Source organism: Aspergillus mulundensis (assembly GCF_003369625.1).
Source record: "Aspergillus mulundensis strain DSM 5745 chromosome Unknown scaffold_6, whole genome shotgun sequence".
Lineage (NCBI taxonomy): Eukaryota > Fungi > Ascomycota > Eurotiomycetes > Eurotiales > Aspergillaceae > Aspergillus > Aspergillus mulundensis.
Genome location: NW_020797894.1, coordinates 978,654 through 994,049, shown reverse-complemented (window position 1 = coordinate 994,049; position 15,396 = coordinate 978,654). Strand labels below are relative to the sequence as shown.

Below are 15,396 nucleotides of genomic sequence, written 5' to 3'. Positions count from 1 at the left end.
TTTTTTTAATTACCTACGCAACCGCTTTCTTTCCTATAATTATTTAAATAATTTTTTAAATTTACCTAAACTAGTAACTAGTATATTAAACTATAATATTTTTTTCCCTAATTATTAAGGTTTTTTTATAAATTATTATTTTTTAAGGCCTTTATTTATACTATTAAGGTTATTTTTTTATTTCCTGCGTGCTTTAATAAGCCTAGTTCTTGCTTTTTTAGCCTAGCTAATTAATTTTACTAAATAAGTAGTATTTACTTTATATTTTTATTATTTTCTTGCCTTTTTTATTATGTTTTTATTAGCTAAATTAAAATTTAAATACTTAATACTTAATATATATTACCTGCCTACCTCCTAGCTTTTTTTATTAAATATTGCTATATAAACTTATTATAATAAATTTTAATTATTTATACCACTTTTTTAAGTTTAATTATATAATTTAACCTTTTTACTTTACTTACTAAGCTATTAAGCCATAAAAACCTATTTTACTTTATTTTTACTTAAATATAACACCCTACCACTATTTTATTAAATTATTAAATACCTAGGATATTAATATAGCACTTTAAACTAGGTTTATAATAATTAGCCTTGTACTATATTTTTATATTAATTATAATTTTTTACCTTAAATAAATAAGATTTATACTTGTTCTCCGCCTCTAGTTATGCCTTTTTATTAATATTTTTTATTTATATTACTTATTATCTTTACCAGCAATATTTAGCACTAATTAATATTTTTTAATATTTTTTATTAGTAATTTTTAATAATCTCCGCTACTAGTTTATAGCGCTTTTTAATACTTTTTATTACTTTTTTTATAGCTTTTTACTAGTAATCCCTAGCAATTTTTTTATTACTTTTTAATAATCCTTAGTAATTCCTAGTAATCCCTAACACTTTTTAATATTATTTATTACTTTTTAATAATCCCTAGCAATCCCTAGTAATTTTTAATACTTTTTAGTATTATTTAGTAATCCCTAGCGCTTTTTATTAGTAATTTTTACTAACGCTTTTTACCTGCGCTTACTAGTATTTTTTAATAATTACTAGCGCCCTTTAGCACTTTTTAGCAACCCCTAGCGCTTTTTAGTAATTCTAGTATTTTTTAGTAATTTTAGTACTTTTTAGTGTTTTTTAGTAATCCCAGCGCTTTTTAATATTTCTTAGTAATTCTAGTGCTTTTAACACTTTTTAGTAATTTTTAATAAACCCTAGCACCCTTTAGCGCCCTTAAGTATTATTTAGTAATACCTAGTAATTACTAGCGCGCTTTAGTAATCCCTAATACTCCCTAGCACTTTCTAGTGCTCCCTAGTAATACTTAATACTATCTAGTATTTTTTAGTACTTTTTAATAATACTAGCACTTCCCGGCGCTCCCTAATAATATATAATACTTTTTAGTGCTTTCCAGCGCCCCCTAGTGCTACCTAGCGCTTTTTACTAGTAATCCCTAGTAATCCTTAATAATTTGTAGTAATCCCTAGTAATCTATAGTAATTCTTAATAATTTATAGTAATTCCTAGTAATCCCTAGTAATCCCTAGTATTTTTTAGTAATTCCTAGAGCCCTTTAGCACTTTCTAGTAATTTTTAATATTATTTAGTATTTTTTAGCGCTCCCTAGCAATACCTAATATTATTTAGTACTTTTTACTAGCGCTATTTTTAGTAATTCTTAATACTTTTTAGTTTTTTTTAGCACTTTTTTTAGCGCTCTTTTTAGCGCTCTTTAGTAATACCTATTAATTTTTAGTAATTTTTAGCGCTTTTTACTAGTACTTTATATTAATAATTATTAGCACCTTGTAGCATTTTTTAATAATTACTAACACTTTTTAATAACCCTAGTATTTTTTAATAATTATAATACTTTTTAGCGTGTCCTAGCGCTTTCTAGTAATACCTAGCACTTTTTAGCACTTTTTACTAGTACTTTTTACTAATACTTTTTACCAGCACTTTTTTTAGCACTTTATAATAATCTTTAGTAATCCCTAGCGCCCTTTAGCGCCCTTAAGTACTTTTTAATAATACCTAATAATTACTAGCGCGCTCTAGCAATCCCTAATACTTTTTAGTAATATTATTATTATATAATACTTTTTAGTAATATATAAGGCTTTTTAGTACTTTTTTTATTACTCTTCCTATTACTTTTTTTATTACTTTTTACTAGTAATCCCTAATAATTTTTATAGCTTTTTACCAGCGCTTTTTATAGCTCTTTGCCAGTGCTCTTTAGTACTCTTTACTAGTGCTTTTTAATACTTTTTACTAGCGCTTTTTAGTATTCTTTACTAGCGCTTTTTAGCAATCCCTAGCGCCCTTTAATACTTTCTAGCGCTTTTTAATAATCCCCAGCACTTTTTAGTGCTTTTTACTAATAACCCCTAGTAATATTTTTAGCACTTTTTAGTAATTTTTAGTACCCTCCTGCGCTTTTTAATAATACCTAGTAATTTTTAGTAATTTTTAGCACCCTTTTATGCTTTTTTTAATAATTTTTAGTGCTTTAATAATCCCTAGTAATCCCTAGTAATTTTTAGCACCCTTTAGCACTTTTTATTATTAATTTCTAGTAATTTTTTTATTACTATTTAGTAATACTTTTTAGCGCCCTTTAGTAATAATATATAATAATTTTTTTATTAATTTTTTAATAATAATTTTTAGTGTTAATTTTTAGTATTATTTAAAGGTAATTTTTAGCTATAATCTCCCTATTAATTTTCCTGTTAATTTTTTTATTAATTTTACTAGCTATAATTTCTAGCGCTTTCTAGTGCTCCCTAGTACTCTTTAAATATATTATTTAACTATTTTTAGTCCCTAAAAACCTTTAGCGCTTCCTAGTAATCCCTACTAATTTTTAGTAATTTTTATTAATTTCCCCTTGGTAATAATCCCTAGTAATAATACCTAGTATTTTTTAATAATTTTTTTTTTTAAATATTTTTAAGCTTTTTAAACTACTAATATAATACTTTATAATAACTATTATTAGGTTAAATATTAGGTAGGTTTTTATTACTTGGTTATATATATAATCTAAAAACATGTATTTAACCTACTAAATATATATTAATTAAATTAATATATATTAAAGGTATATTAAACCTAATAAATATATATTAGTTTACTTAATATATATTTAATATATATTAAGCGCTTTAAATACATGTTTTTTATATTTAATATATATTATTTATATTTTTTTTTTAAAATATATTATAAATATTAAATATATTTTAGGTAATTTATTTTTTACACGCAAACTTATATTAGCAAAACGTATATATTTTTATTTTTTATATACTTTTTTTTTAATATACTATTAGTGTTATAATTTCTTAAAATATAATAGTATAGCTATATTTGCTAATAATTTGCTATTACAACTATACTATTGCTATACTTAATACCCCCCCTGTGGACTGACGGGTGCTGGAGGATTGCGCCGTTGGCGAAGATCTGGGAGTAGGTCAGTTGCCTTTGGGTTGGTTTCTTCTGACTGGACAACGAGAAGCAGGTACCAGTTTCAAGAGGCACAGAGACCAGCCGTTGTCGTAACCAGTGCTACTTGTAGTCATCTGGCCGGTTTTCCATCTCAGGAACGCGCCGCTGCACTCCTCGACATCGAGGAATGGATAGCGGGGATGGATCATTTCGAAGTACGTCTGGAAGAAGGAAGCACCGTCGCCGATTGGGATTTCGAACATCGCTGGTTGAGTGAGGGGTTGCGCAGCGTCTGGAATGGCATTTGCTCCTCCTGCCGTGCTCAAGATCGGGCTGGAGGCGCTTGCTACCGGTTCTGGCTGGCTGACTGAGAATAGGTTCTCATTTGCCTGCGAGAAATTCATGTCCATTGCCGTATCTCCTGAGAGGGAGATTGATGGTATGTACGAGAGGTCCATAAGATCGGGAAAGCCCTGCACTTGGTGAAAGATATTCACCTGGGCGGCTCCCGTTGAAGTGACGCGGGACTCAGGATGATCTGGGGATTTGGATCGAGAGGTTTGCTGCTCGTGGTGCCGTGGGAGATCTGCTAATTGCTGCTCGAGATTGGTAACATATGAAACAGAGAACAGATCCATGGGCTCATGGCTGGCCGGTATGCATTCTGTGCAGCAGTCAGCATCCACTGCGGATACCCTCCGCACCAAGTTTCGACTTGCCCACTCGCGCCAACCTGCAATTGCGACATGTGCCGACTTCCTGGCCATCGCACCGCTGCTTTCTGGCTCTGCATCGTTGACACGCCTTTGCTTTCTTTGGCCGGGGTCTGGCCTTACCTCGCTGGATGGCCCCTTGCCCTGGCCCTGGATCTGATTGCATAGCCGATCTCTTCAAGCCGTCTGCTCCAATCGATAAGTGGCTAGGATCGCAATGGCCGCTTCCTCCGACACATCACCAAATGATAACGTCGATGAGGATTACGTTGGAGGGAGGATCCGAAAGATCCGAGATGCTTCGGAGACTTTCGGGGATGGGCTGTTAGAGTTGGAGTAATGCGGATGAATTCGGATATTTAACATCCATAATACCAGCATAAAGAATGTATTTCTACTTTGGTTTGAAAGTAGAATACAGGCGGATGTCGTCTCGAAACGAAACCCTAAGTCAGGCGGCGGCGCCGACATCGGATGCAAGGCTATCCATTCAATTATATACAACCAAGTCCAATACCATCCTTTGGGTACTTCAGATAGTCCCCCAAGTAATCACCTGCTCGCGAACTTGCTTAACCAGCATCTCATTGTAGTCATCCGCTCGCCTATTAAACCCCTGCTGAAGACCCCTAACATGCTCCGGCACTTCCTTGCGCTGCGTATACGCACTAGGAATCGGATCCAACATGCGCTCAACCAGCGGGACATAACCCGCCCACGCCTTCTCCTGCACATCCGGATCCTCCACATCCACCCGATCATCGGCCGGGGGTCCGGCGCGGATCTTCGCACTCGCACTCGTCACCCGCACCCTCAGAATCTGCGTCTGCACCAGCTCCGCCGTATTCGGCGGACTGCGCACTTGGTCCCACCGGCCAGGGATGAGCTTATTCGTAATCAGCCGCAGAGCCCACATCTTCTCCGCCTCGTCGGTGACTAGACTCGCGTGCCCGAAGAGGACGGCGGAGCGGTAATTGCAGGAGTGCGTGAAGGCGGACAGCGTGAGGATCAGGCCGTCGACTTTGGCGGCCGAGATGCAGACGGGGAGGCCGGGGAGGCCCGTGGACATGGCGGCTCTGGCGAGATTGCACATCCGGGGGGAGATGTAGCCGTGGATGTAGCAGTCCAGCGGCTCGTCTAGCCCGGCGCTGGGGTGGTCGTGGTTTCCTAGGGCGCCGAGCATGGGGATGATTGTTGGGAAGGGGTCTTCTGGGTCGGGTTGGAAGGAGACGTGGAAGAGGAGGGATTGGTTGATGATGGTGTGGACGGTGTTGAGGTCGTAGTCTGCTCGTTTGTCGGCCAGGCGGCGGACTTTGTTGTGTTTGCCGACTGGGTATTTCATGGTGAGGGATTCTTGTCAAAGAAGAGAAATAATGGGAAGATGATGATGTAGTGTGGTAGTAGGCACTTCTTGTCCGGGCCTGGGCATTCATATATATATCATTTACCCATTTAAATATCGATTCTATGACCGACAACCCCGTCGGCATGTTCGGAGTTGATCCTACGGTAATGATAAAGGCTGTCGCTAACGTCGGACATATCGGAGCATCTGATAAGGGGCTTTTGCTAAAGTCGGACATTTCGGAGTCGACAGCTGAGCGTACGCTCATGGAGTAGTTGAATATGTTGTACTTAGAAGAAAGGAAGTGCAGAAAAGGCGTTACTTTCATAATTTAGATCAATGCCTAGCGTACCCCAGGTAGGTAGATAGGTAGGTATGGTATGGTATCTCCGAAAGTCCTGCTTTTCCAGCCCAGTTGAGCTGGAGATATTTAGCAGATGCCAAACTCGGAATCCTAGGTTACAATCCATACACATTTCCATAAACCTTGCAATACCACCAGCCTCCGCCCAATCAACACTCAAAGCACGTATCGGAATCGAGGGTTCTACTTTGGTCAGCACCGAACACAGATATAGATCGGATTCCAAGCTTACCTCAAATTCCGTGAGGTCTTCCGACTCCTGCTCTCCCGCCGTACCTGAATCAGCAGTGATAGCGGCACTAGCAGCAGCAGCAGCATCCCGTTGCTTGTTCCGCCGGAGTAACAAGAACCGCAGGCACAAGGCCAACACAGCCTGCCCCGAAGAACAGGACAAGATAACCTTGCACCCCGTCTGATATATCGGTGCCTCCTCGGCCAGAAACGCGTGTGGGCCAATGATATTCCCAGCGCAGTATGCCAGGAACACGAGAGCAACCCTGGTAACACGCTTGGTATACCCCCCTAGGTTTGTAGCTGGCATCTGGAGCGCCAGAACCAGGGAGCACACATACGCCCCGACAATGTAGTATCCGAAAAGGACGCCGATTTTCTGCGTCTCGTGGGAGAGCTTCCACATGATGCACACGCCGATAATGGTAGGGAGGAGGTAGATGACCATCACAATGGTGCGACGATTGGGGATGCGCGAGGCGAGGAACGTGCCGGAAAGGGTCCAGAAGATCTGGAATGCGCCGAATGGGATCCCTAGAACAGGTTGATTAGGTAGTCTATCTCTCAAGATTCAAGAAGGTGGAATACCCAGCACAACCGTCATCAGACTATCGCCCGTGAGGCCCTTGATAATAAGTTTGCTGAAACTGGCAATGCCACCATTCATCGTCTCATTCAGCAACATAAACAGGAAAATAATCCACACCTGGGGGTCTGTAAACGCCTCCCGAATCTGGTACCATTTGACTTGGTGGTTTAGGATACCAGTGCGAGCAAGCCGACCACGACCGACGAGCAGCGCCTTGTCCTCGGGTGTGAACAGTCTAGCAGACAAGATATTGTCCGGGAGGAAGATGAGGACTACTACACCCCAGAGGATCGTGATGCCTCCAAGGATAAGGAAAATCGCCCTCCAGACGGCGATCCCGTTGATCTGCCCAATGCCAAAGGTCAACAGGCCGCCTGTGCTATTAGTACGGCATGCTCCATCAGTATCCAGGCAGTGGAGATACGTACCGACCATCCCCCCCAACCCATTACAGGAATAGAAGATGCCCGCACGGAACGGCTATTCGGACCGTGTATACCACATGCCCACGATCATCATGAAACAGTTAGTAATCGGGGCTTCGAAAACACCTAGAAGGAACCGGCAGATTGCGATTCCAGTGAAGTTCTTCGCAGCAGCAGTACCCATCAAAACCGCGCCCTATGAGATGATATTCCCCGCAACCACCTTTGCCATCTTGGTTTTCTGCGCAAGGAGCGTCCATGGGTACTCCGCGGCTAGGTAGGCAAAGTAGAAGATGCTCGCGAGCCAGCTGTACTGGTCGCTTGTTATATTTGTAGACGGGAGCAGGTCGAATACCGCTGAGTATGCGAGTGCGGACTTGTTGATATACTGCAGCATGTACGTGCCTGTTAACAAGGGGAGAAGAACCAGGTCCACTTTGCGGACGAGAGCTTTCTTGCGTGCGGTGTCATTGAGGAAGCGTTGGATATCGTCGTTTGTGAAGCCGTTCTGGCGGAGGAAGACCTCGCCTTGGTCCAGGTTGTGGATGGTCCCTGCCTGGATGTCCTTCTCGGGGGAATGTTCCTCGGTGCGAGGGCTTTTCTCGGCGTCGTCCACTGGACTTGCATGTTTGCTGTTTTGGCGTCTTGGAACATAGAACGATTGGATGTGTTGGGGGATATAACAAAGAAAGGTTGTGTAGGATGCCGGAAGATAATGCTAGGGTAGTCTGGGGAGGTTAAATAGGTCTGTTTATCAATGCAACAGATATATCAGATAACATCCCGAGGTCTCATGCCCAGACAATATCGATAGGTAGTCTCGGACCTACGCGGACATTCAGCATTGACAATCATGAACTGTTGGGCCAAGGAGATTTCCAGGATTTATCTGTATCTCAGGCTCTCTGCATGTGGCGCTTCTCTCCAGATCATTTGCTATTCGAGCCGACAAGCGTGAGCAACATCCAGTGATACATCTACAAAATAGACATTTCCATCCAAGTCTCCGAAAAGTCCGACTGATAGCATGCCTTGACGACGAGTGCAATTAGGAGTAGCACCCTGAGAAAGCCAGGCGTTAGGGTTACTCAATAGCGTATTATCCGGTTGATATCTTCTTTCCAACATCTCCAACGGAGTCCTCGGAGAGCCCTAGATTGCAGGATAAGAAGCCGGCCCTTTCGTCTCGGTACTACTTCTGCCCCCGACATATCATCCTCCCCCTTAGCCCGTCCTCCTTCCGGTATAATCGAAAATAGCCACATCGAACATGGCAGAACCACGCCCCTCCGTCGCCCTCCCTCAAGGCAGAGTCATCGGCATCCAACTCAAGAACGATTTCCCTCAACCCATCGACGCCTTCCTGGGAATCCCCTATGCCCAGCCCCCAGTGGGCGATCTCCGGTTCCGCCCAGCACTCAAAGTCCCCCATGCACCGTCCACTACAATCGACGCCTCCAAATACGGGCCCATCGCCCCCGGAAAGGCCCTCATCCAGACCGGCCCGCAACTTAAACAGAGCGAAGACTGTCTAACAGCAAATGTCTTCCGGCCGAGCAGCCCCAATGGCACCGTCGACAGGGAACATGAAGCCAACAAAGCCCTTCCTGTCGCAATATACATCCACGGCGGTGCGTTCAACCGCGGCTCTGCGGCTTCGCATAATACCTCGTCCATGGTCGCGTGGTTCGCACAGCCGTTTATCGCTGTGAGCTTTGGCTATCGCCTGGGTGCGCTGGGCTTCCTGCCTTCTACCGTCACAAAGAACGAGGGCGCTCTGAATTTGGGATTGCGTGATCAGGTTCTGCTTATGGAGTGGGTGCAGGAGAACATTCCGTTCTTTTGTTCCAAATGCTGTTACGCTCGTTGGCCTGTCTGCGGGGGCTCACTCGGTATCTACATCTTTTCTTTTCTTTTCGTCATCCTCTGTGAGCCTTGCAGAGCTAAAGAAAGCCCCTAGATTGGCCACCACCTTCTCAACTACAGCGAAACCAACCCAAGCAAGCCCCGCTTCCACCGCGTCATCATCGAGTCCGGTGCTCCCACATTCCGCGCTGTCCGCCCCTACAACGCCGCTATCCATGAAGCCCAGTTCAGAGACTTCCTCAAGCAACTCGGGGCGTCCAAACTATCCGAAATCGACATATTCCCCTTCCTCCGCGCCCTCCCTACAGAGACAATCACCTCCGCACAGACCGCCGTCTTCGACAAGTACAACCCCTCCCTCCGCTGGGCCTTCCAACCCGTGATAGACAACCTTAACGATCTCATCCCCCGCGCCCACCTCGAGTCCTGGACCAAAGGCCTGTGTCACATAGTCCCCATCCTAACCGGCTTCACCACAAACGAGGGAACAATGTACGTCGCGAACATCGACTCGCCGTCCGCATTCCAAGCCTTCTGGACGAATCTCCTCCCCGCCCTCTCAAGTCTCGACCTCGACACAGTCGAAACCCTATACCCAGACCCCTCAACGCACCCCACCTCGCCGTAAACCGAAACCAGAACAGCGCACGGCCTAGGCTCGCAGTATAAACGCCTCGAGGCCGCATACGCGCACTACGCCTGCGTCGCACCCGTCCGGCAAACAGCGCACTTCGCGTCGAGCCAGAACCCCGGTGGCATCTGGCTATACCACTGGGCTCTCCCGCGCACCGTTGTGGGGCGCGCAAATCACGGCGATAACATGTTTTACGAGACGTATGATGCGGAGATCACGGGCATATCACCGACGCAGAGGGAGTTGTCTGGTGTGTTGCATGCGTATCTGACGAGCTTCATTGTGGCCGGGGATCCGAATGCTGTTAGAGGGTGGTATGGAGATCGCCCGGTTTGGGGGGTGTATAAGGCGGAGAGGCCAGGGGTGCTGGGGTTTGGGGAGGGAATTGGGGAGTTGGTTGGGGGTGGGAATGAGGGCGCTGTTGCGATGTTCGTGGATGATGCTTGGGCCAGGGAGCAGACGAGGTTTTGGTGGGGAAGGGTCGGGGTGTCGCAGGTTGGTTGAGGATATGGTTAGAGTGGCAGTGGTGGAGTCGCGAGTAGGGCTCCAGCTTCCTCGCCAGCGACGGTTTGCAGGTTCTTTGCAGAGTATCGCCTACTAGCCTTCCAGTAGGGCCACCAGGGTAGACGAGCGGCTTATGGAATCATGGGAAGGCATTAAGTGCTTCTGGCATGAAAAGGACTGTTGACTGAATACGTCTAGGGGAAGAAATAAATTGCAGAGCTTTGGAACAAGGACTGGTGATTCGAATACACCTTAATACAATGTTTTTGAATGATTTCCGCTCCCTTCCCTACTAAACTGTCAGAATCCACCGTTTAGATGACTACCATAGGTCCAGTAATCACAACTTAGCCCTAACAACCCCCTCCAACCTCGCCAGCCTCTCCCCCGTAACAACCATACTCGCTGGAAAGTCCCCCGGCACCTCCTCCCCAACAATCAACTTCGCAAGCACCTGTGCCGACTTAAACGCCCTCACCATGCCAATCCCCTGATACGCACCGCAAACCCCCTGATGCGCCCGTCCAGGCCCAGGCCACTTCCCAATAAACGGATTCCCATCCTGCGTGAACGCCACGCATCCACTCCACGCATGCGTGACCTCTACATCCCCAGTCCCGAAATCGACCAGTCTGGGCACGACAGCACGCAGATGCGTCTGGGGCAGGCCGTCCATGGCCCCGTCATCGGCCCGGCTACGTCGGTATGCTACCCTCTTCGATGCTCGCGACGACAGTGTTGGTCAGAATACCCAGCCCGTTCTCGCGGTCGCGGACTAATTGTGTAAAAACAGCGTGTAAGGCTTGCTATTATTATACTAAAGCTAATTATAATAACATTTATGCTATTAACCTATAGTAATGAAAGTTTTGCAATTGCCAAGGACGGTGTAAGCCAGGAGGGTAAGGTTATGTTAAATGTTTCAGTAGGCGGGGCCTGGGACCTCGGGATCGACTCGGATTTCCCGATTAGGGCTACGGGCGCTTGGAGGAGGCCAGCTTATCTCCAGCACCGCAGTTGGAGACCGGCTCGGCGTCCGACCTCTGTATGACGATGAGGCCCTGATAAGGCCGAGTCAGCCCTCCATCTAGAGGAGAAGCTACCTGCGCTTCGAGATCGATCGAGATCGAGGGGTTCGACTTCCTCCTGGTCAAGAATAAAGAGGAACGTATCCATTCAGGCATTCCATAGCGTCTGTCGCCACCGCACGTACCCGTTTATTGATAAGGATGCGGTGGATGTTGGGAAGAGGAGTGTGCTGAGTTGTGGGTATCATGGTATGACGCTCTCTTTACTTTCCCTTAATGTTCTTGGACGAAGTTGGCTGATAATTAGGGCTATGCAGGCTGGCCATACAACCATGACGGCAAATCCACCAAGGCGCCCAAGTTTGAGGTGAGGGTATGGAGGATTTTCATCGACGCAGTATTGCCTCTTTAGGATCAATACGCATGTTGACAGGAGCGGATTCATGTGGGTGAACTTTTGACCCCCTCTATCCCCTGGGAGAAGCTGAATGGCGGCGCGGACAAACAGCCTTGACTCAACGGCTTCAAGCCAACAAGTACGTCTACCATGGCACCGGGGGGTTATAACTGGAAGATTGTGGGCGAGAACTACAACAATATATGACTACAATAAGCAAGCTTTAGCTAACACCGTATAAGATAGGAGGTGGTAATTCATGTCTGATGGGCTACGTCCAAGCGTGCGTACCCACGACCAACAAAGCGCTTCCAAGTTGTCATCCAGCTCCAAACACAGACTCAGTCAGAACCACGAAAAGCAAGGCATGCAAACCAAGCAAGCTCGCTATCATGCTAGAGTCATCGATTCAACGCCCGAACCAGATTTACCACGAAGCGGCCCATTCCCATCATCCCCACGACAAACACTCCCCTCTCCAGTTCATCACCCACGTCCAACTCCAGACCACAGATCCACCCTGCCCAATCGCAGTCACTCGCCTCAGCAAGATCATTCCCTCCCGCATCCAGAACCAGGCACGTCTGAGGGAAGCCACCAAAGTCCGACGTGCAGTGGAACTGGCACGTCGAGCCCCAGCAGTCGCCTTCGATCGTGAATGTGCGCCCGCCGTGTTGTATGGTAGCGCGGCGAGTCGTCGTCCGGTACGCTCGGTCGAAGCCGGCTTGCTTTGAGAGCTGATGAACAAATGGCTTGTAAAATAGTCCAGTAATCGGCGATATCGGCAATCGAGACTAAACTTCACAGCCAGGGGGCGTTGGACCCGAGTGTACAATCATGTCTCTGAAAACGTGCGGCCGCCCTCCACCAGGTCAAGGCCAGGTACCGCTGGAGCAGGTGTCTGCAATAGCCCAAATAGAGCCGGAGGCCATTGGGTTATGGATGGTAACCTCGAAGCCCCGTCATCGCCTTGAGGTTGTAAAGCGTATAGAGCGCTCAAGAGAGACTCTTTCCACGGTCTTCACTCTGAATTCTTCACGACTGGATATCTCAAGGCCGGGGTTCTCCAATGCCAATAAATCTTGGAGCCTTTCGAACCTTCGGCGCCATTTGTCGTCCTTCAACTTGCGCTTGGAGTCATGCCGATGTTTCCTGCCTCGTTCTTTCCGGCCATCATCTTTGGAGCTGGAGCCATTCTGTCTAGATCTGGACTTGTGCGTCGCCTTCTTCTCACGCCTAAGAATATATTCAACGCGGACCTCTTTCTCTGTAACCGCTTCGAAAGCCTGCGGAGAATGTTCCACTCGTGCCGAGCGTTGGCGATACTCGTCAGTTGCCGTTAGAATCAACCGCTGAGCTGGGGAATTTATATCTTCCAAGTCTGGCATCTTGCCAGTTTCAAGGAACCGTGCAATCCAAGAAGCAGCATCACGATTGTCTTGTCGCTCCGGCAGACTCATGGCTTGTCAAGCTGAAGAAGCCCAGACAGTGTGCCTTGAGGTTCCCTAACAACAACGAAGCTTTGGTGATGGGATCCGACCAATGAGGGTTTAGGACCTTTGTACAGAAAGGAGTACTTGAAGATTTCTAGCTGCGCGAATCTAGGCCTTTATATAGAGCTCGCCTGGATGCCTCAGGCCTCAAGCAAGCCTTCCAACAGCTATCCTAACTAGGAAACAGAGGCCAGTCGGTGTTCTCGGTGGCTACGCCTCCTTCGTCATTTTGAACGGATCTCTGCGCCGACTGGGCCCTGGAGCGACGCCTAGACCCCGGTGGTCGGCGACCAGAGGTCTCAGGTCGTACACGGATCCCTGGGGAGCCGACCCGGCGGGTGGTGAGATTAATATAGCGATTCGTGGTGGTGAGCCTTGCCAAGAAACACGAATATGTCCTTGGTATATATTTGGTATGTCAGGGTTCTACCTACTTTACTGTCATCGAGCTCGCTTCCTGTATATTTATACACAACGCTCAGGCAAGATCCATCAAGCTTAGGGACCACGGAGGACGTCGATCGAATAGATAAGTCCTGTAATATTGTCCAGGTTCCTGATACGCCAATAGGGCCCAAGAACGCATTCCATATCTACAATGAGTTCGAGACCGACTGGCTGCCTTCGGTCTTGGACTTTGCCTTGGCCAAGTTCAAGCCTGAACCTGGAAACGTATACGTCTGCGGCAGGAAAACAAGATCTTGCAGGCATCCGCTCTAACTAGCTTTAACTGTTTTTATTCCCACTTGTTCTAATTCCAAGATACTTGCGGTGTAAAATGTTGTTCTCGTGGGCGCGGGGACGCTGCGGAACTAGGGCTGAGCGGCGTATTCAGGTGCGTATTCCGGCCTCTGGTTACCGAATACGCTGTGGCCAATCACCTCTCTGCTGAGGCTCTGGTTTAAGTTATGCAGATGATTGTGTCCCTGGGCTGGACAATGCCAAGCGTGGCTGAGTTACGCATACTAGGTACGCATACTGCCTCACAACAGGCTCTATACGCAGTAACCAAGACTTCATGTAGAAATCAGGTATATAAAGACCCTGAAAGGCACCTCGATGCCATCATCCAGACCACTTTCCCTCCATCAACTTCGGACCCAACAACCCTAACCCAACCTCCCCACCAAACCAAACCCACCACCATGCTCCTCAACACCCTGTCCACCACAGCGGCCCTTGCCCTCGCCCTCGCCCTCCCCGCAAGCGCCGCTCCAACATCACAAATATCCAAGCGCGCCGCAGCCAACGACCTCAGCCTAACCGCCCAGCTCAAGCTCGCCTCCACGGCCACCGAGCGCTTCGCCCTCCTCCCCAACGACTCAGACTTTATCTTCGACTTCACCACCGCGCAGACCCCCATCGCCACAAGCCAGAACTTCCCCCCGCTCGTCGGCACCGGCCTCTCCTTCAACATGGGCTCACTGCCCGCATGCAGCATGTCCTTCGTGCACCTTCATCCACGGGCAACGGAGCTGTTAACGCTCACATCGGGCCATGTTTTGACGGAGATGATTCCCGAGGCGGGCGTGGTGGATGCCGAGGGGAAGGCGCGGGTCATCAAGACGAGTTTGACGGCGGGGCAGATGACGGTTTTCCCGCAGGGGAGTTTCCATACGCAGGTGAATCCGGAGTGTGAGGTTGCGAATTTCACGGCGGCGTTTAATAGTGAGGAGTTTGCGGTGGGGATGGTTGCGAGGCAGATGTTTGGGTTTGGGGATGATGTTGTTGCGGCGAGTTTTGGGGGGGTCATTGCCGGGGAGGATATTGAGAAGGTTCGACAGGCGATTCCGGAGAGTTTGGCAATTGAGGTTGAGGGGTGTCTGAGCAAGTGTGGGATTGAGAAGAGGTGATGGTGATGAGAAGGGACTGGGGGGTGAGATGGACTCGGTGCTGGGTGGGTGGAGTGGGATGGATTATAGAGGTTGTTCTTGTTTTTCTGTTTGAATGGGTCAAAGACTGGCCTAACTGCTGTGTTGAATGTTTTATTATAGAGCTCCTCTTATTGTTCTGTACGGTCTTACATGTTTTTGGTTCGTTGTTGGAATAGATCGAAGCCTACCGTAGATGCTGCAATTAATTATAGTATTTGATATCATATCATATCTCCCTAGCAGTCCTTTCCAACATGAAACAACAATAGTTATAATACCATTGCTTATCATATACCCCGGCTTCGGGTCTGCAAGGCAGTTCATTAAGTGCGCCACTGCCTACCTCCCCCCGGGCTGTGCTACGCGAAGACCCCAAAGCCAGTCCTCTATCTCACTGCTTATTCTAGACACATTCACCTCCTGAAACAGTACCTAAATGTCAGACGGATATCTCC

General features: G+C 46.8%; 4 protein-coding genes across 4 annotated transcripts; 2 read left to right on the top strand and 2 right to left on the bottom strand.

Moving 5' to 3' along the window:
- Window positions 1-4,723: 4,723 nt before the first annotated feature.
- On the bottom strand, window positions 4,724-5,533 carry DSM5745_06508 (pyridoxamine 5'-phosphate oxidase family protein; the record flags this gene model as incomplete). Its single annotated transcript, XM_026748524.1, has 1 exon — window positions 4,724-5,533. The coding sequence occupies one exon, from the start codon at window positions 5,531-5,533 to the stop codon at window positions 4,724-4,726; it is 810 nt and encodes a 269-aa protein (XP_026602828.1).
- A 523-nt stretch (window positions 5,534-6,056) lies between these two features.
- Window positions 6,057-7,772, bottom strand: DSM5745_06507 (uncharacterized protein; the record flags this gene model as incomplete). The annotated part of the gene is made up of 4 exons (XM_026748523.1): window positions 6,057-6,083; window positions 6,133-6,665; window positions 6,720-7,099; window positions 7,573-7,772. 4 exons carry the CDS (start codon window positions 7,770-7,772, stop codon window positions 6,057-6,059), a joined length of 1,140 nt encoding a protein of 379 aa, XP_026602827.1.
- A 643-nt stretch (window positions 7,773-8,415) lies between these two features.
- DSM5745_06506 (Carboxylic ester hydrolase) lies at window positions 8,416-10,149 on the top strand (the record flags this gene model as incomplete). The annotated part of the gene is made up of 3 exons (XM_026748522.1): window positions 8,416-9,018; window positions 9,106-9,574; window positions 9,656-10,149. 3 exons carry the CDS (start codon window positions 8,416-8,418, stop codon window positions 10,147-10,149), a joined length of 1,566 nt encoding a protein of 521 aa, XP_026602826.1.
- Window positions 10,150-14,212: 4,063 nt separating this feature from the next.
- On the top strand, window positions 14,213-14,920 carry DSM5745_06505 (germin family protein; the record flags this gene model as incomplete). The annotated part of the gene is made up of 1 exon (XM_026748521.1): window positions 14,213-14,920. The coding sequence occupies one exon, from the start codon at window positions 14,213-14,215 to the stop codon at window positions 14,918-14,920; it is 708 nt and encodes a 235-aa protein (XP_026602825.1).
- Window positions 14,921-15,396: the final 476 nt, after the last annotated feature.